General features: G+C 44.1%; 1 protein-coding gene across 1 annotated transcript; it reads right to left on the reverse strand.

Annotated features, from left to right (window-relative positions):
• Positions 1–11,051, reverse strand: LOC122728305 (keratin, type II cuticular Hb5). The gene is made up of 9 exons (XM_043966765.1): positions 10,632–11,051; positions 8,932–9,140; positions 7,496–7,556; positions 7,281–7,376; positions 6,334–6,498; positions 3,721–3,846; positions 2,411–2,631; positions 1,929–1,960; positions 1–1,097 (listed from the first exon to the last, which is right to left on the reverse strand). The coding sequence occupies exons 1-9, from the start codon at positions 11,049–11,051 to the stop codon at positions 904–906; spliced, it is 1,524 nt and encodes a 507-aa protein (XP_043822700.1). The 3' UTR covers positions 1–903.
• Positions 11,052–20,371: the final 9,320 nt, after the last annotated feature.

A 20,371-nucleotide genomic window follows, 5' to 3' on the forward strand; every position in this document is an offset into this window, starting at 1 on the left:
AACGTTGCAACAGTTTATTGAAATACAGAATGAGACAACCAGAAGGCAAGGCACCCACAGACATTTACAACAAAGAGGGATATACAAGAAGTGGCCTGACCTTCTTCTCCACCCTTTTTCATTCCATTAGTAAAACACCTTTTGTACACAATGGGAGGAGACCTGAATCAATCACTATTTCCATCCAGTTTTCTTTGAAATGTATAAAGGTGCAAGATATATGTGAAACCCTCTTACCAAGGGAGTACAGGTAGAAGGAATTCTATGCTGTAACCAGCTTCTCAACTGCAAAACCACATCAAGAGGTTAGCCAGAACAGGTTAACCCAGAAGAAGGAAGACAATCATAGACAAAACCACACAAAAACAGTCAATTGCTTCCTGAAAGAGACAACCCTGGACAATTAACTCCCTAGTTTCCTGGCAGGGAGAGGAGAAGTATTGGGATTGTGTTTCTATTTCCATTGGCTCTCTAGTCTAAGGAAGTCATGTTCTGAGCCTCACATAACCTCTATGCAGACGCATGGGTAAATTTCCCAGGTTGCACTGTCACTATGGTATAATTGGTAGTTTCCTAGAGGGTGATTGGAGAAGTGAGATGAGTAATACAAAGATGATAATACTATGATGTGTGGGATTTAACTGGAGAGTTAAGGGAGTTAGAAATGAATCCTTAAATGGAAGTCAAATGGAGGGCTGGAAATTAGCTCCCTAAAATGGGAGCCAGGTGGTAGCCTGGAAAGGGAGATTTCATGGCGTGTAATTTGAAGGAGAGAGGAGAAGGGTTAGTATTCAGGAATGCAGCCTCAAGGAAGCAACAACACAGACATTCCATTCATCTTCAGTTCTGCGGCAGGAAGTTGGGAGGGTGGGAATGTGCTTTTTTGCATGAGATCCCAGCTCTCTATGCAAAGCGGACAGACCGGCTGCTCCCACAGCTGAAACCCAAGGATCGGGGCTGGCAGGGGGCACAGGAATCAGGTGCTATCACTGTGTAGCTACCCCCAGAGGCAGAAGGACCTGAGGCAATCTGGAGTCCTGGGGTGGTGCTGCAGGTGAGACCCCCACAGGTCACTCCACCCCGGGAACTGCTGACACCTGTGGGATGAGAGACAGAGGTGTGAAGGGACTGAACTAACTGATCTTACATAGTTCCCCTGTTACCATTCCCCACTCTCTCCAGCCTTCAGAGCATGTCACTGGATCAGCCAGCACCAAGCAGATGTCCAGTATGTGTAGCTCATGGAATTTAAGAGCTAGATGGGACCTTGGAAATTATCTTGTACAACTGCCTTATTTAAAGATGGGAAAACCAAGACTCAGAGAAATACAGTGACTTCCCCAATATCACAAAGCTAGTTAACTACAAAGATTTTAGAATTTAGTACTTCTAACTCAGGGATCCAGTGCCCTAAAATTGCTTTTATTCTCAATATCAGCACTGATTGATCTTAGGAAAGGAGTGGGTGGAAGAAGTTCAGTTAGGATGAGGGGACAGGCTAGAAGTGGTAATTGTCTTCCTCTGTTCTCATCCTTTGTATTGCTGCCACCACCAGAAAGATATTTGCTGTAGTTTTTGTTCCTACAGTCTACCCTCTCCTCTGGGATTTCCCAAGAACCCCTCTGGACATATGGTTGGAGACCCAATGAATTATGTAGATTATGGACCCTTATTTTTAAATTCGAACCACCAGTTTGACCCAACAAGTCATGTCATCGGGGCAGCTTAGGTGGCGCAGTGGATAAAGCACTGGCCCTGGATTCAGGAGTACCTGAGTTCAAATCTGGCCTCAGAACTTGACACTTACTAGCTGTGTGTAAGCAAGTCACTTAACCCCCATTGCCCCACAAAAACAAACCAAAAACCAACCAACCAAACAAACAAAAAACAAGTCATGTCATCAGAGGTTTTGGGTGAAGGATACTTACAGACATTCACAGAACCCACACCTTCACACAACCTATGGGGAAAGGAAAAGGGAGAGAGGTTAGTCCTACACGTTTCAAGTCATCTTTGAGGTGAGAGAACTATGTTCATGATGTCATTGTAGGGCATTCACAGGGAACGCCTGAACCCTTTGGTGAAGGGTTGTCTTTCTTGAACTTCCCAAACATAAAATCTCTATAGGATATTGAAGTTTTACCTTCCATTTAACCAAAATTTCTCTTGTAGTTGGACCTATTGCACTTAGAATTAGCAGAAATGTCTGCTTGTTATAGACTCTATGACCCCCTAAGCCACCTGATCTGCCCCCATATTCCCACAATGGCTCTTGGTAGGCCATGCCAAAATTTCACATGAACAAGTTCATCTCTAACATTGAGCTTTTTTGCTGCCGCAATGGTCAGAGATATAGTTGCATGGGATTTTCATTCCTTCTACATTCCTTTCTGTCTCTGGCTGGTCTCACCTGTGCTCCTCGCCCTCCAACAGCCTCTTGTAGGTGGCAATCTCAATGTCCAGCCCCAACTTGGAGTTCATGACTTCCTGGTACTCCTTCAGCAGACACGCCATGTCCTGTTTGGCCTTCTGTAGGGCACCCTCCAGCTCAGCCAACTTGCACTTGGCATCATTGAGGGCAGCCTCACCCTGCTGTTCAGCCTCTGCCACTGCAGCCTCCAGTTTACAGCGCTGTGGAGTGGCATGTACAGAGGGAGGAAGGAATGAGAAAACACCTTTTGGTTATACCAAATAATAGGGAAAGAAAAGATGGTGGAGAGGTTCTAGAAGGAGAAGGATATGGGTTGTGATCACTAGCTAGGAAGGGACTGGGGGAAATGGGGAAGATAGGTAGGAAGAAAGTAGTTCTTGGTTCCTTGATTTTTGTCTTATAGCTTATGCCTTCATCTATTTCCTCTCCCCCACTGGGGTCTCTGTCAGAGCTACCCTGTGGCAATGAGAGATCATAGGATTTAGAGATACAAGTTGCCAGGTGGCACCATGGATAGAGGGTTGAGTCTGGAGTCAAGAAGACTTGAGTTCAAATCTGGTCTCACATACCTGTGTGACCCTGGGCAAGTCACTAAGTCTGTCTGCCTCGGTTTCTGCAACTATAAAGTGGGAATGACAATAGCATCTACCTCACAGGGTTGTTGTGAGAATCAAATGAGATACTAGTTGCAAAGTTCTTAGCACAGAGTCTGGCACATGGTGGTCATTTTCTAAATAGTTGTCTCTTTCCTTCCTAAAAAACCTTTAGAGGTGATCTAGTCCAGTACCTTCAAGATGAGGAAAGCAGGCCTCAGAGAGGTTAAGTGTCTAAGGTCATACAGCTCATTGACTGCATATTATAGATCAATAGGGTCATATTCCACAATCCCTCTTGGTAGTTCATGTCACAATTTCACATTAGAAAAGTGCTTCATGATTAATTGTAATCTCTCCTTCTAGAATGATTAGAGGTAGTTCCCTGGAATTTTCACATGGGGGTCCCCAACTTCTCCATCCCCCAAAACTGAGTGTGTTCTCCTGACTTCAGGGTCAGTGGGAGCCAATGGTAACACTATCATTTGTATCCCGTCTCCCATAATGTGTGACACTGTAAAGTTTCTTACAAACCCTCTGGGTTTCCCCACTTGGAAAATGATCCCTGGGGCAATTCATCCCCAGCTTCCCACATAGATACACTGAAGTCCATATTTGTCATTGGCTTTGGAAGGGCAATATGGAGAAGGGTTGTAGGGGCATTTACACAAGTACTTTCCCCTTCATCACTCGTACCTGACACTTGGCATTCTCAATCTCGGCTGTTAGCCTCTGAATGATGCGGTTCAGCTCATTCATCTCCTCCTTGGTCCTTCGAAGGCTCTCCCCATGGCGGATCACTGTGGCCTTCATCTCCTCACACTGCAGGGGCATAACAGATGGAGGTGATTAAAAAAAGCCAGTCCCCGCTGTCAGGGATAGGGACACTTTTAGTTCTCCTGCTCAGAGCTGTAAATGAATCTTATCACTTCCAGTCATATTCTTCCTTCTGGGTTTCAAGACCTTTCTACCCTCTGTCACCATGTGATCTTACCTCCTCCTCTTCATCACTTCCACCTCTTACCCAATCAGCAAACCTAATTCTTATCTTCCCCAGTCCTGTGTCCCCTGATTCAATTTCTCACACTTCTGAACCTTTACTGAAGTTATTCCCACCCCCAGACATCCTCCACACTTTTCTTCTCTAAACCCTTCCATTTAATTTCTTCCTTCCAAATTCTCCTCCTCCAGTAAGACTCCCCCAATGAGTGCACCCATCATACTTCTACCCCCTCAGTTACACTCTGCTCAACCATGGAACCAGACAGAACTGGAACCTCTAAGCCAAGGCTTAGAGGAGGTAAGGCTAAGAGGAACTAACCAATCTGACCTAAGTCAAACAGGTAGTAAAGTGTCAGGTCTGGGTTCAGAAACCAGGTGTTCTGGCTCCGAATTTGACTCTCACTGTAGATATGCAGTCATCTGTCTGGCTACTCCTAAGTCTGCCATTTTTTCTCTGAATCTGAATCTCTATCATGGAGCTCTATACTCCGCATCTCAGATATCCATCCTATCTCTTCCATTAGACTGATAACTCTTCTGCTGTAGGGCATATCCCAGTAGAAAGCCATTTCCTCGAGAACAGGGACAGTTTTTAATTTTATCTTTAAATTCTCAGCACCTTGCACACAGTAGTTGCTTAATAAATGCTTGTTGGATTCGACAGGGTTGTCTCTTCCTTCTGGCTTTTCCCAAGCATATAGCATTTTTTTTAGCATATAGCATTATTTTTTGGGGGGTTGGAAGGGTGCCAACGAGGCAGAGAGTGCCAATGCATTCAAGGAGTCTGAATTAAGATTAAGAACTGAATTAGCTGGGGATGTAAGTAGAAGGTGAATGGCTGTTTGGAAATACATGGATTTTCATGAGTATTTAGAAACAGAGAATCATGAAATGTTAGAGCTGGAAGGAACTTTAGAGGTCATTTAGTCCAATGTTCTTTTGTTTTTTAGTCCAATGTTCTTATTTATAGGTGAGAAGATCTTCACCATGATGGATTGCATTTGTGGCCTTCTCTTCATTAAAAACTATGGGATAGGGGCAGCTAGGTGGCGCAGTGGATAGAGCACCGGCCCTGGAGTCAGGAGGACCTGAGTTCAAATTCGGCCTCAGACACTTAACACTTACTAACTGTGTGACCCTAGGCAAGTCACTTAACCCCAATTGCCTTACCAAAATAAATAAATACATGAATGGATAAATAAAAAATAAAAAACTATGGGATAATAGATAAGACTGAGGCTCTGAGAAGTGAGTTGGCTGAGTTACCAGAGGCTTTCACCACTGTTAAGATGGGAAAACTGAGACTAGAAAAAAAACATTCATTTTCTGGGAAAAGGGGCTAGAAAAAAAAATCCTCTTATTTACTAGGCTGGAATTAAACATGGGTTTTCCTAATGGGTTTTCCTTGCTTTGTACTTGCTGAAAGGGAATTTTATGACACTCATTCCTTGGCTTATGTTGATTCATTTGAATACCATTTTGTAAGTCAAAGAAGGCCTGGCCCAGAGCTGGGAACCTATCATTTTATGAGGAGGCCTATAGATCTGTCTCTGAGATGACTGTGGTTCTGCAATTTACTCCTTTGCTTCTTTCACTCCTGATTTAGTTCCCTCCACCCCTGTGGCTGGAATTGGACTGCAAAGGACTCTGAGAATCTTTGTCCTGTGTGAAGAGCTCCTCCCGGGCCCTGGAGTTTGGCTGTCTTAGGCAAAAGCACAAGGCTGTGGCTATACTGATCCCACATTATAGAGCATGTGGGTGTATGTGTGTGTGTGTGTGTGTGAGACACATGATACTGGCATGAGAAAGGTAGATATGGAGTGGGACAAGAAGGTCAGAAAGCTAAGGACTGTATAGGAATAGAAGAAGGAGAAAAAAAATGAGAGAATAAAGAAAGCTATAGAGACATAGGTATAGCTTCCTTCTTGGGACAGCAGGCTTGGGGAGATGGGGGAAAGAGGAGAGACTATTCTCCCTTTGAAACATGACCTGAAAGAAAGCTCCTTTACATACAAGCTCGGGGTGGTGTGGTGGAAAGATAATTGGATTTGGCATCAGGGAATCTGTGTGTTCAAATCCCAGCTCCTACACTTATTAGCTGTGACACTATGGGCAAGTTACAACAGCTCTTGGGAACTCTTGTTTCTTCATCTGTGAAATGGGTATAAGAGTCCATACAAGGCCTACCTCACAAGGTTGTTGTGAAAAAGGATTCTTTAGTCCTTATAGTACTGTAGAAAAGTGAGCTATTACACCCCCATTCCTCCATTGACCCAGGTGTCAGAACATTTGAAGCTACTAACATACCTTTGTGCGATACCAGGATTCGGCCTCGGCCCGGCTGCGGCTAGCAATGTCATCATACTGAGCTTTGATTTCAGCCACTATGCAGTCCATGTTCAGGTCACGGCTATTGTCCATCTTGACAATGACTGAAGTGTCTGAGATTTGTGATTGGAGGACCCGGATCTCCTGTGGGGGCCAACATCTAACACATTCAGGCCAGTCCCTTCCACCTCCAGAGGAGAGAGGAGAGCCCTCCCCAGGGGCCAGGCATGGACTCAAGCCACAGATGTTCCACACACACATTTATATATACATGTACATGCAAACAGGAAAACACATGTGTACAGAGATGTGTTTATTTCAGCCAAGCACATTTTCTCTCTCTGTCTCTGTCTCTATCTCTGTCTCTGTCACTGTCTCTGTCTCTATCTCTATCTGTATCTATCTCTCTTTCTCTCTGTCAGTCTGTCTGTTGTCTCTCTCTCTCTCTCACACACACACATGAACAGAGAATATATACACATGCACACAAACTCTCACACAAGTAGATGCATATACACACATATCACAAATGTAGACACACGTACATACAGACATAGACACTCCATGTACATTCTTGTCCAGTTGAAATTCTGTGTTTATGCTAACGATAGAAGGCTGCTTCCAAAGCCAGGAAGATCTGGATGCAAGTCCTGACTGATACATACTACCCCGAGGCCCTGTGCCAGCCACCCACCGGTAGAGGTCAGGTCCTCCCTCGGGAATTCCTGACCCCAGTTGAAAGCACTGGTCCACTAGGCTCACCTCCATATGCACAGACAAACTTGGCAATGTCCAGAAGGATTGATTCACAGGCACGTGTCCATAGTGGCTCACACCCTCACACATGCTCACAGGCCCATCTACCTTCTCACAGCTGACTCGTCGCCCCAGGGCTGGCTGCCCGGCTCCCTCCCCATCCCCCTCACCTCCTCATACAGGGCTTTCAAAAAGTTGATCTCCTCTGTCAGGGCCTCTGCGTTGGCCTCCAGGTCAGATTTCCGCAAGTAGGCGCCGTCCACATCCTGAACATGCGGAGGAAAGAGAGAATGGAAGCCTGTCATGGCAGGCCTCCCATGGGAGCCCCCTCGGGCTCCTGTGCCTGAAGGACAGGTGTATTTGCCACTCCTCTTGGCCCACTCACCTTCTTCAGCACCACAAATTCATTTTCAGCTGTGGCCCGGAGGGCTACCTCCTCTTCATACCTGGGCATGGGGAGAAAGGAGGTCAGAAGCTGAGCCTCATGACCCGGGCCAACAATCAACATAAAGCTCCTTCATACATTAACTACCCGGATCTATTAATGTCATGTCCCACATCTGCTCAGTGCATTATTCACGGGCCAATGAATAGAAGCAGCTTGGAATGATTGTGCTTCCTGACTGAAAGCCAGGGAGACCTGAGTTCAAATCCCACCTTGGATACTTACTAACTGTGATCCTGTGCAGGGCCCCAGACAATTCTCTAGAATTCTGAATTTATTTCTTGTTTCAGATACTTACTAGTTGTGTGACCCAGGGCAAGTACCTTAATTGCCGTCTGCCTCAATTTCCTCAACTGTGAAATGAAGATAATAATACCATCTACCTTTCATGGTTGTTGTAAGGATTGAATGAGATAATATTTGTAAAGCACTTAGCACAGTGTTTGGTACATAGTAGGTGCCTAATAAACGCTTATTCCCTTCCCTTCCTTTCCTCTCAGTTGAACAGTTGCTGATCTGCATTGGTAGAGAGATATGGAAAGCCAGTGTGGTGTAATCAGTAGGACACTGGACTTAAGAGTAAGGAAGACACTTCCTAGTTGTATAAGTCACTTACACAGTCAGTGTTAGTCACTTACACTTACTAACTGTAAGTAAGAAGTTAAATGATTAGCTGGGTGAGTCACTTAATCTCTTAAAGTCTCGGTTTCCTTGTCTATAAAATGAAGGGGTTGGACTCCATGTTCTCTAAGATCCCTTCCAGCTCTGAATCTATAATTCTATGATCTACTTCAGGCTGGATTCTCTGCTAACCCCAAGGTTCCCATTTTTCTGGAAGTACAAACCCAATTTTGGGAGTCTCCTTGTGGTGGAAAGTTCACACTTCTCCCAAAGAAGAAATGTCAGCCATGGCACTTTAGAACCATATAGAAATAGGTTTTGTATTAGCCAGTGCTTGGGTCAAACCGTACCACAGGGAATCCCCTCTATATATAGGAGAATCAGGTGATCTTTTTCATAAAATTGACTTGGGGAGGTCATTCATTATCTATTGGGCTCAGCAGGCCTTTAGGAAATTAGACAGGTCTATGATCTCCTGTTACATTTCTGACCTTATCTCTGTTAAAATTATTTCCATACTACATTACTGTTTTGTTAGTTCAAGTCATGAAACAAACTATATACCCATGTTTTCTCATGCAATCGAGGGAATATTGTGGCCCAAGGTCCTCCTGGGTCCAGATCACTCACATCATGAGCCTCCCTGCCTTCACCTGGTCCCTTGCTGACCTCTTTAAGTCAATTTGTTAAAAAATGCCAAGCTTCAGTGTCACCTCCCATGAGGACCTCTCAGCTCCCTCTCCCCCAGTACTCACTTCTTCTTGTAGCCCTCCAGCACCTCCTGCATGTGATTGAGCTCAGAGGACAGACGCCCACTGTCGGCCTCCACGCACTCCAGCTCCCGCTTCAGGGTCTCGATGTAGCCATTGAACAGGGGCTCCATGTTGCTCTGGCAGCATCTCTGGTTCTGATAGAAGTTCCATTTGGTCTCCAGCAGCTTATTCTGCTGCTCCAGGAACCGGACCTGCAGCACCAAGGAGAGAGAGAGAGAGAGAGAGAGAGAGAGAGAGAGAGAGAGAGAGATACCATGGGAGAACCTGTCCGGCCACTGCCCAAAGGACTGTGCATGCTAGCAGGCCACGCTCATCCCTAGGAGGCTATCGATGCCATAGGGTAAAGCTGTTCACTAACTGTCCTCTTGGGGAAAAACTGAATAAAAGAGCAGTTTTCACCCCGGGTCTCTCAGTGTGGGCTTTGCCCTTCTCAGGGAAGACCCTGCCTGTTTGCCTGAAACATTAGAGCCAACTTAAGAATACACACATGACGGGACAGCTAGGTGGCACAGTGGCTAGAGCACCTGCCCTGGAGTCAGGAGGACCTGAGTTCCAATCCGGCCTCAGACACTTGACACTTACTAGCTGTGTGACCCTGGGCAAGTCACTTAACCCCAATTGCCTCACCAAAAAAAAAAAAAATACATGAGAAGACTGGTCTGATCCCATCTCTTGCCTCTAAGCATTATGAGTGAGCATCATTGCACATGGTAGATATCTGCTGAATGTGCCATGGGAACATCAGTATTAGTGAGGGTCAATACTACAGAAGGGACACCCGGATTGCCACTAGAAGAAGGGCAGGAACTTATTTTGCTCTCCCAGCCTCCCTTCTTCCACTGGCCACTGAGCAACTAGCAAAATATGACTGCTTCTTCCGTGGTTTTCCATCCTTCCAATCAAATGTAGAAAGGCATTCTCCAAAAAGCAGGAAGAATATCAGCTTGAGAGACAGACTGGATATATCACTGGCAAGTTGGAGGATGGTGGAAGAGGAAGCTCACATGTCTGACCTTTGGTGCAAAGAATATTTCTACCTCTGGCAACTGTATTTAGAATCAAAGGGCCCAGGTCTGAATCTTTGCTCTTCAGATTACTATCTCTGTTATCTTGCACTATTTCTTGGTTCTCTCAGTATCTGTTTCCTTATTTATAAAATGATGGGGCTGGACTAGCTGACTTCTACTATACCTTCTAGTTCCAAACATATGATTAGCTATTAAGTCATTTCCCACCCCACCCACCCAGACCCTCAGTTTCCTTCTCTTTAGAATAGAGATAGTAATATTTATTCTTCCTTTCTCATTGGGCTGTTGTGAATAAGATAAAGCACAAGATCATATTTTGAAAATTATAAAAGCTATTATGCCAATTTGAGGTATTATTGTTTTTTTTTCTGCTTTCTGGGCATGTCCCATTCTCCCCCTCCGACTGGGAGCTCCCAGAGACCTTCTCTCCCTCCCTCTATATTCTTGCCCAGTGCTTAGCTCTGCATGAAAGATGGGAGGCAACATGGGGCAGTGGATGAACACCCCATCCCAGAACGGGGAGGTGAATTGGAGCCAGAGCACTGGGTTCCAACTCTAGCTCTCCAATTCCTCTGTCTGAGGCCCCTTCTATCTCTCTTAAATCTATGATCCTGGGGTCCAGTGATTCAGAAGAGGCTGGGAGGTGACACTGACCTTGTCAATGAAGGCGGCGAACTTGCTGTTGAGACACTTGATCTGCTCCTTCTCCTCATGCTTCACACACTGGGCATTGGGGTCGATCTCCAAGTTGAGGGGGGTCAGGAGGCTCTCGTTGACAGATACAGTGGTGATGCAGGGGGGGCTGGGTCCACACACTCCCCCAGAGCGGTAGCCAAAGCTCCGGCTGCAGCCTATGGACCGGTAGCCTCCCACGGAGATTCGGGGGCCACAGGACCCCACATTACATAGGCTGCGGCTGCCAAAGCCAGTAATGCCCCTGTAGCAGGACACCCCACGGTATGGGGCGGCACTGATGCAGCAGCGGTTGCCTGTCTTGGGGGCCACAGCTGAGCAGGAGCTGAAGTTCCTTGTGATACCACATCCTGAACTGATACGATAGGAACGGCAAGACATGTTGCTGGTGGTGTCTGAGTGGTGGAGTTAAGGAGAATAAATGGGTACCAGCAGCAAGAGAGTGGGGCTCAGATTCCTTCTATTCTCTCTGATCCAACTGGGTCCTTTTATTAGTGGGCAGAGGTGGGGTTGGCTGCATAAAAGGAGTGAAAAGGCATTTTATCTTGTTTATTAGCTTGGGGAGTTTGCCAGCAACTCCCCAAGGACTCATCTTAATGGTGAGCTCAGAGGCGACTCTGGGGCGATGTATGAGTATTGAAGATGTTATTAGGAACACTGTGCGTTTGCATTTTTCATCTTCAAAGCTCGTTTACATACATTAAGTAATTAATTTTCACACAGTCTTTCTGTGAGGTATCCCCAACCCACACCCAGAGACTGAACTGAACTCCTAAAGAGACTAGGAACAGGGGGATCAGAAGATGAGGTGTGGGGGACATGGAAGATGTGGGGTGCCTTAAGGTTTCTAGCAGTTGGACTTCTAGGGCTGACCTGAAAACCATTCCATCTATCTCCGTCTCCATTCAGGATTCACCAGCCTTCTATCAATTCTACCTCATCCTTGAATTAAACACAGCTCCGTTGGCATAAAACCCGGAGGGTATCAGACCAAGGTGCTTGGAAGAGTGACCATGAGAGGTCATTTTGGTTATCCCCCTGCCTCCCACAATGGCTATAGAGCTCAAAGAAGACAAAGTAGATAATCTATTTGCTCTCACTAGACTCCAGTCCAGAAGGTCTGGTTCTAGCTTCTCTTCCCTCGCCCAGTGAAATCCCAAACTGCCTTCACTAGATTATCTGTGGTCACAGGAATGAGAACCATCGGATAATTAAAAAAATTGTTTCTATGGCTTCTCCCACAGACCGTTTCCTTGGACTGTTCAAAAGACTTGGCTGCCCTTAACAAGGACACTTGGGATCTGGGAAATGGTTGAAATGAGAAACTAGAACTAGAGTCTAGAAAAACCACAAGTTGGAAAACCAGCTCCTGGACACCGAAGAGTTGATTGTGCTCTGCTAGGACATGCTCTGGGCATCTTTCTCTGGTTACTCACAAGAAACAGGCCTTATAATTCTCTCCTCTCCCAAAAATTGCCAGATAGATGGATGATCCATTTCCCTCTCCATCCCAGGAACTGCTCATTCATTCAAGAAAAGTTAGGGACAGGAAGATCGAGAGGATTCATTATTACTGTTCTCCAACCCCAGGGATTCTAGATTTCTTGCTCCAGGAGGCTCTGAAAGCTCCTGACGCTGCCCCTTACCTCCTCATGTGTCCTTGGGCCACTTGTTAGCATAATTATTGTTATTGCCCTAATGTTTACTAAGCAGCGGCTTCTTACGGAGGATTCCACAGAACTAAGATGATACAGTCTCTTCCTCCCAAGTAATGGGATACATGGTGGAAACCCTAGAAACTTTAAGAAAAGAATAATAGTTAAACTTCCTTCATGGTCTTTTTTTGATTAATCATTTATATTCACCTTTCCTTCATACCCTCAATAAGATGTCTTGAGCTCTGTTTATCTGTCCTCAGGTGTTCTCTGTCTTGCTGTGTCTCTGTCTATCTTTCTCTGTCTCTGTCTCCTTCTGTCTCTCTGTGTGTGTGTCTATCCTTCTCTGTCTGTCTGTCTTAATTGAGTAAATTTAGTATTTGGTGGAGAGAGGGATGGGCCCTGGCTACTTGTGGCTGGGCAGTGATTCAGGAGGTAACCAGTGGGAAAAGAGGAAGGCTTCATCAGATAATCCATAAACCTACCCCCCCACCGCCCTTTAGAAGAATTAAAAGGCATGGGACTGCCTCCTTCTGACTGTCCATTCCTTTCTTCATGTTGTCTTCAACTAACATACATCTTTTTCCTCTTCAAGGTCACCCTTGGTGTTCATTATTTGTTGTGTGTCTTTGGGCAAGTGACTTCACCTGTCTGAGTTCCTGCATCTTTAAAATGGGGATAATAATAGAATCATAGGATGGAACTAAGAGGGACCTTAGGGATCATTTCATCCAGGGTTCTTATTCTGATGTCCATGGACCTCCAAGGAGTCTAGTGGATAGATTTTAAAGGGTTCATGAACAAGGATGGGAAAAAAATATGTCTTTATTTCAATACAATTGGTTTCCTTCCAATTTTATTTCACAGATTTCTTTTTCTGAGAAGAACCCATTCTTTTGAAAAGGTATAATTCAATATAATGGATTTCCTTTCTAATACCATTTTATTTTATGTATTTAAAACCATTCTTCTGAGAAAGGTTCACCAAAATGCCAAGGGGGCATAACTCAAATAAGGTTAAGAACTCTCCACCCTCATAGACAAGAAAGGAAACTGGGGCTAAGGACACATAGTAAGGACATCATGACCTAACATGACAAAGTAAATGGTAGAGACAAGAGAGAGAGCTTTACATCTGGAAGAGACTATAGAGATGATCAAGGCTGAGGTCCCAATGAGGCAAACACCTTGGCCAAAGTCACACAAGTAATGGGAGAGCTGTGATTAGAGGCCAGCCTTTGTGACTCTTAGAACAGTGCACTTTCCACATCATCTTCCCTTCTTGCCGGACCAGATAGACACCAGGATGTGCTGTAAACTGTTGGAATGGGGTACTCTCTGGGCTGAGGGTCATTTATCATAAGGACCAAGTGTATTATGTAAAGTGTTTTAAAAATCTTATATAAATGTCAACTCTACTCGGATGCCAGTGTGACAAGGAGTACACACTGTGATCTTTACTGCGGTCTCCACTCATCCTTCATCATTATTATCATTAACAGGCACTCATTAAGCTCATTAAGTCCAGGGTGGGCCAAAAGTCACAATGTTTTGATAACTTTCTCAAAATTATTTTTTATTTTTTGCCATTTAAGAGATTTGATTTTTCCACACATAATGTAAATTCATTTCCTTTATATGCTGTCTATGATGTTATGGTATTATAAACTTAAAAAAATAAAGGAGTTATTAAATATTAAAACCTCCTTCATGATTTTTGGCCTACCCTGTATTTGCTACACACTGTTGTGGCACTGTGCTGGGGACATAAAGAAAAGAAAAAAGTAGTCCTTTCCCTCAAGGAGTTTACAATCAAATGGAGGGTGTAACAAGAAAACAACTATGTATGTACACTCAAGATGTATAAATGTAAGGTAATCTCAGAGGGAAGTGGGGAGGGACAGGGAAGAAAAGACAGGGAAAGGATTCTTGTAGAAAGTAGGATCTGAACTGTCTTGAAGGAAGTCAGGTAAATCAGGAGATAGAAGTGATGAGAGGCAGTGTTCTAGACTTGGGGACACAGCCAGGGAAAAGGCAAGGAAGATCATGTTTCTCCATGATTTCTTCATGTTTCTCCATGGCCTTGTGTCCGTGTTTTGGTACTCAGGACAAACTACTGACTGACTGCTGTGGGATAAGAAGCAAGAGACAACATTGGGGGCGTGGGATTTAAGGCACCTTTGAAGTCAGAAAGTAAGGAGTGGCCCCAGATGGGGAGAAAAGAGGGGGGTGGGAATGTTGGAGGCACCGAAGGTTTCACTCATGCTGCCCATGTTCATAAAAACCACACCCTCCTCTTACGACTCTCCTCCCCACCTTCTTTGACTTTTGTTGGAACTTTTAGAAGCTCAAATCTATCCCTGCCTCTCCTTGGGGGTTAGTGGGGTATAAGAGTAGGATGCTGTTGGGGGAGACCAGTCCAGGAGAACTCCAAGATGGTGACTTCTGCCCTGCCCGTTGGGATTGCCCTGCCTGCGGGCCAAGCCCAGTGTGCTGGGGGGTTGATGGGAGTGTGCTTGAGAAGCCAGGACAGGAAGCAGGAAAAGGTCCCTACCCTGGAGAGTTCTTACAGTGATGAAGGAGCTAAGGCCCTGGACCCAGAGGGGCAACAGGATATCTTGTAAATGGGAATGGAATGCCTTCTGTGTTGGAGGGCAGAGGGAACAAGTAGGGAGGAAGGGGTGATTTTTAATCAGGGAAAGCTTCCCATATGAGAGGCCTAGAAGGAGGAGAGAGACTGGGCTGTTCAGGGACAGAATCTGGTCCCTGAGCCAAGAGTATGCTGGTAAACATTTAACAACCAGTTTTCTGGGGGAAAAATACTCTTGACACACTTAAATTTAATCTGCATCATCAACATTTTCTCCATCAATTTCTTAAATCTAGACAGTCAACAAAACAATAAATCAAACCCTGATTGGTAGTGTTTTTTGATTTCTAGGGTGCAAATAATGTTCATACTGGGCAGCACCCCAAAGCTATTTTGAGCTGGTTCTAGGACACCCCTTCCCTCAACCCTCCTGAACAAGAGAAAAATCCCTGGGTTGCATAAACAGCTGAACTCAGTTGCTCTGGTAGTGAAGTTAGAGTCACATAGATTCATTCAGGCTCACGGGAGGCTCTGCGTTTCAAACACCTCATGGTTGAAGAAGGCAAACCTTCCTGCTCTTCAGCAAAGGGTCTTTGCTTTCAGCCGAAAGAACACTAAACAGCTATGTAATCTTGGCGGGTCACTTCTTCTCTGGGGCTTAGTTTTACTATCTGCACATTGGGTGGTATTAAGTTAGGTCTCTTCTTTTTTTCCCCCAGGATCATTAATTTAATTAAAAAAATTTTTTTCAATATTAATAGTATTTTATTTTTTCCAGTTACATGTAAAGATAGTTTTCAACATTCATTTTTTATAAGTTCCAAATTTTTCTCCCTCCTTTCCTTCCCTCCCCTCTCCCCAAGCAATCTGACATAGGTTATATATGTACAGTCACATTAAACATATTTCCTCATTAGTTGTGTTGTAAATGAAGAATCAGAACAAAAGGTGAAAACCTCAAGGAAAAAAAAATAAAAATAGCATGGTTCAATCTGCATTCAGATTCCACAGTTCTTTTTTCTAGATGTGGAGAGCATTTTTCCATCATGAGTCCTTTGGAATTGTCTTGGATCATTGCACTGCTGAGAAGAGCCAAGTCTATCACAGTTGATCATCACATAATGTTTCTGCTACTGTGTACAATGATCTCCTGGTTCTGCTCACTTCACTCAGCATCAGTCCTCTTAAGTCTTTCCAGGATTTTCTGAAATCTGCCTGTTCATCATTTCTTATAGCACAATAGTATCCCATTACATTCATATACCACAACTTGTTCAGCCATTCCCCAATTGATGGGCATCCCCTAGATTTCCATTTCTTTGCCAGAGTTAGGTCTCTTCTGATGATGGTGCTGTTTTCCACCTCCCAAATGGAACACAAGGTGACCTGAAGTTTCCTGGGCTTCAGTCTTCACACCTTGTCCCCTTCCCCAACTCCCACCATATACCTTTTTGGCCCCTCCTCCCCTTAAACTTTCTTCCAGGCTATCCACCGTGCCTGGAATACCCTTTCCTAGTGACTGTCTCTCTCCCATCATTCAAAAGAGGCTCCTTCTTCCAGGAAGACTTCCTGGGCTCATTAGATGAGCCATCACAATTTATCTTTCAACCTGCCCCTCTGTCAACAAGTAACTTTAAAGACTCCCCTCTTGCTCTTTCCGGCCCTCCAAACCTCTCTCTAATTGTTTCCTCCTACACTGAAGCCTTCTCCTTCTTCTCTTAAGGTAATTTGTCCCACATCCTCTGTGGGATTGTCCCCTCCTGCCCTCAAGCATTCTCCCAGGCACACCCCATACCTGGAATGTTCTTTCCAAGGGAGCCCATGGGGCCATCTTCCTTCAGTCACTTAAAAGGGATTGGAAGTGCCACTCTTGGTAGGGTTGGCCATGGGGGTGGTCAAGGTAGAGAGCAGTCTAGAGCATAGCCTATGTGAAGGTACACAAAAAGATTGTTTTAAATATTTCTTTATATAGATGCATATATTTAAATTTTTCAAATTGTGTTTCTAAAAAACAAAATTGAACATCGACATAACCCAATAAACTTGCATGATAATCATTTATACTTAAATTTATTGATTCATTTCAATACATAAAGTATCATAAACAGCTGTTCTAAGTCTCTTTCATGATTCTTTGTCCAATCATTCTTAAATTCTATTTATGAAAGCCAACATTTTTGATGTCAGAAAAATCCTCTTTTCCATAGCTCAAAGGGATTTGTCTTATGGCAAATCAAGTCCCATGTTTTACTTATACCACATGCATGCATATACACAAACACAAGGACACAGAAATACATGTGCATACAGACATGTATGTAACACGTGCACACATACACACTGAAAGCACATGTTCATGCATGCATGCACATATACGTATGCACACATATAGGTATGGTTTTATAAATATATATGTACACACACATACACACATATATAAATTGGAGAGTAACACACAGAGAACCCAATTTTTAGATGCTTTTCACACATACCTATGACACTCATTTGATATGGTTGCTGCAACATCCCTCAAACATTTATTATGCACCTACTGTGTGTATATACTGAAGGCAAAAGTCTAGCGATAGAATCATGATGCTTAGAGCCTTAAGGCAACTTAGGTTCACCTATTGCAGCCTCTTCATTTTGTACATGAGGAAATTGAGGTTAAACAGCTGTCCAGTTCCCTACTCCCACCCTGGCCAACTTCTCTCTGTGTCACTATTCAAGTTTTCTTCCCAGAAGACATTTCATATTGCCCTCTACTTTTTTATTCATTTGGATTTGCTTTATTGTGTCTTCGTTTCTCATAAAGTCACTAGCTTCCATTTGTTCATTCCTAATTCTTAGGCAATTATTTTCATCAGAGAGCTTTTGTACCTCCTTTTCCATTTGGTCAATTTGACTTTTCAAGGTGTTGACTTTTTTCTCATGTCTTTCCATTCTCTTTCCATTTTTTCTTCTACCTCTCTAACTTTATCTTCAAAGTCCTTTTTGAGAGCCTCTATGGCCTGAGACCAATTCATATTTTTCTTGGAAGCTTTAGATATAGGAGCCCTGATGTTGACATCTTCCTCTGAAGGTGCACCTCGATCTTCCTTGTTACCGAAGAAACTTTCTATGGTTCTCACCTTTCTCTGCCTGCTCATCTTACCTTTCTTTTACTTGACTTTTAGCTCCTTAAAGTGGGGCACTGTTTCCAGGCTGCGGTATCCCAAGCTTCAGAAGTCCCAGGTGGTATGATTTAAGGAGAATCAGGTTCTTCACTCACCTGTTCCCTGGTCCCTAGATGCCCCCAGACCAACTTGCTAATCCACCAGCTTTGTGTTTTGTGGTTGTTAGCTCCAAAGAGTCTATGCCCCTTCCCCAACTGGGCCACTGCTACTCAAGCCTACCTCCTGGTTCTCAGCAGGGGTGAAAAACCCAAGTTCTGCCAGAACCAGCATAGACCCTTGTAGTCTCCCCCTGCTAAGGGCTCATCCCTCTCACCAGACTGTGAGCTTAGTTCCAGATGACACTGGCACTTCAGCTGATTCAGAGGCTCTGGGGGTCTCCTTCTCTGGTGAGGCCTTCCTGGGACTGGATCTGTGTCAGGGTGACTGTGGGGTTGGGCCCTACTCCTGTCTTAGCACAGCAGCTCCCTCCTTCTGACCTTCCAAGACATTCTTGGTTAGAAGATGATTTTAGCACATTCTTTTGTGGGTTTTGCTGCCCTAGCATTGTCCCATGGCATTATTTGGATGTTTTTTGGAGTGATTGTGTCATGAGTTCAAGAGCTCACTGCCTATGCAAGTTTTTTTGTGTTGGTTTTTTGTTTTTAACAAACATTTATTTTATTTTTCCAGTTACATGTAAGGGTAGTTTTCAACATTCATTTTCATAAGATTTAGAGTTCCAAAATTTTCTCCCTCCTTCCCTTTCTTCAACCAATCTGATATAAGTTGTAAACATAACATGTACACAATACATGTACAATCCACAAGTGCTCTTTTTATCAGTTCTTTCTATGGGGGTGGATAATATGCTTCATCATTAGAACCTTGGGATTGTCTTGGATCATTGTATTGCTGAGAGTAAAGTCATTCACAATTGCTCATCCAACAATATTGCTGTCACTATGCACAATGTCCTCTCAGTTCTCCTTACTTCACTATACATCAGTTCATATGAGTCTTTCTAGGCTTTTCTGATATCATCCTGCTTGTCATTCCCTATAGAACAATACCATTCCACTACAATCATATACCACAGCTTCTTCAGCCATGTTTCTGTCACGTGGGATTTCACCCTATACTACCTCTGCCCTTCCCCTTCCCCCAGTGCATTCCTCTCACCCCTCAATTTAACACTAAAGATGTCATCATGGGGCAGCTAGGTGACACAGTGGACAAAGCATCCACCCTGGATCCAGGGGGATCCCAGCCAAAACCTGGCCTCAGACACAAGATGGTGACCCACTGCATGACCCCAGGTATGTCCTCCAACTCCAACTTCAATGAAAAAGAGGACTTTCAGGTATTTGTAATGAAAAGACCTGAACTGAACGGCAAATTCGACTTTCAAATACAAGACCCTAGAGAACCATAAAAAAATGGAGTTGGGGCACTATGCAAGTTTTAAGACTCCCTTTTAACCCACTACACAAAATGTTCTTCTGGGATCCCCCAAATGACTATCCCCACTACCGTCCTCTCCATCTCCTCCTCTTCTCCTCCATCTCCTCCCACCTTTGATCTTTCTTCTAAGCTCTGCTAAAGTCTTAGGACACTCTTCTTCACGATCTCGCTCACCAAATTGCTCCTTGTTATTTTTCATGCTGAGTTTTGAATTCCTCTTTCCCCCAGGAAGTCTGCCAAGACAGATCAGAGGAAAACTGATGGATTCTCTAATCCAGTTTTATGCTTAGAGCTCTCTGGCTGACACTTCTCTCTCTCCTCCATTCCAATCCCCTCATTTTTTCAATTCAACAAACATTTTAAAAGTGCCTACTGTGTGTAGGAACTGTACTATGCGTGTGTGGGTGGATACACATTTTATAAAAGACAAAGTCCTTATATTCACAAAACACATAGCTTTATGTATCAACTTTACTCTGTTTATATTGTACCATTGTCTCAAGGTGGTCTTAGATGGGAAGCCCCCAGAAGGGGCTCTGCACACTCTAATTCAAGAGCTCAAATTTATTAAATCCAAGAAACGCCCACTAACTAGAAGGTATGTAGCATGGAGGGAGGGGCTTCTAAGTAAGATCAATATGTAGCTGGATATCAAAACAAAAGATAGGATTGAAGTAAGACAACTCTTGTCCCCCACGACTTCAATTTAGTAAAAGCATGAGACATAGCCAGAAAAACTGTAATATAAGTTAAAGCACAATCAGATATCTGTCCAGGAGAGTTCAGAATGGTCTCAGAGACTCAAGGAGGGAAGACTCACTTTTACCTTGGGGGTTGTAG

The sequence above is a fragment of the Dromiciops gliroides genome, chromosome 5, assembly GCF_019393635.1.
Source record: "Dromiciops gliroides isolate mDroGli1 chromosome 5, mDroGli1.pri, whole genome shotgun sequence".
NCBI classification, from domain to species: Eukaryota; Metazoa; Chordata; class Mammalia; order Microbiotheria; family Microbiotheriidae; genus Dromiciops; species Dromiciops gliroides.

Coding starts and splice junctions, on each gene's coding strand:
- LOC122728305 (XM_043966765.1), bottom strand. CDS start 11,051: ATGTCTTGCCGTTCCTATCGTATCAGTTCAGGATGTGGTATCACAAGG. Junction 2,632..3,720: donor TTGAGAATGCCAAGTGTCAG/GTACGAGTGATG, acceptor GCCACTCCACAG/CGCTGTAAACTGGAGGCTGC. Junction 1,961..2,410: donor TTGGAGGGCGAGGAGCACAG/GTGAGACCAGCC, acceptor CTTTCCCCATAG/GTTGTGTGAAGGTGTGGGTT.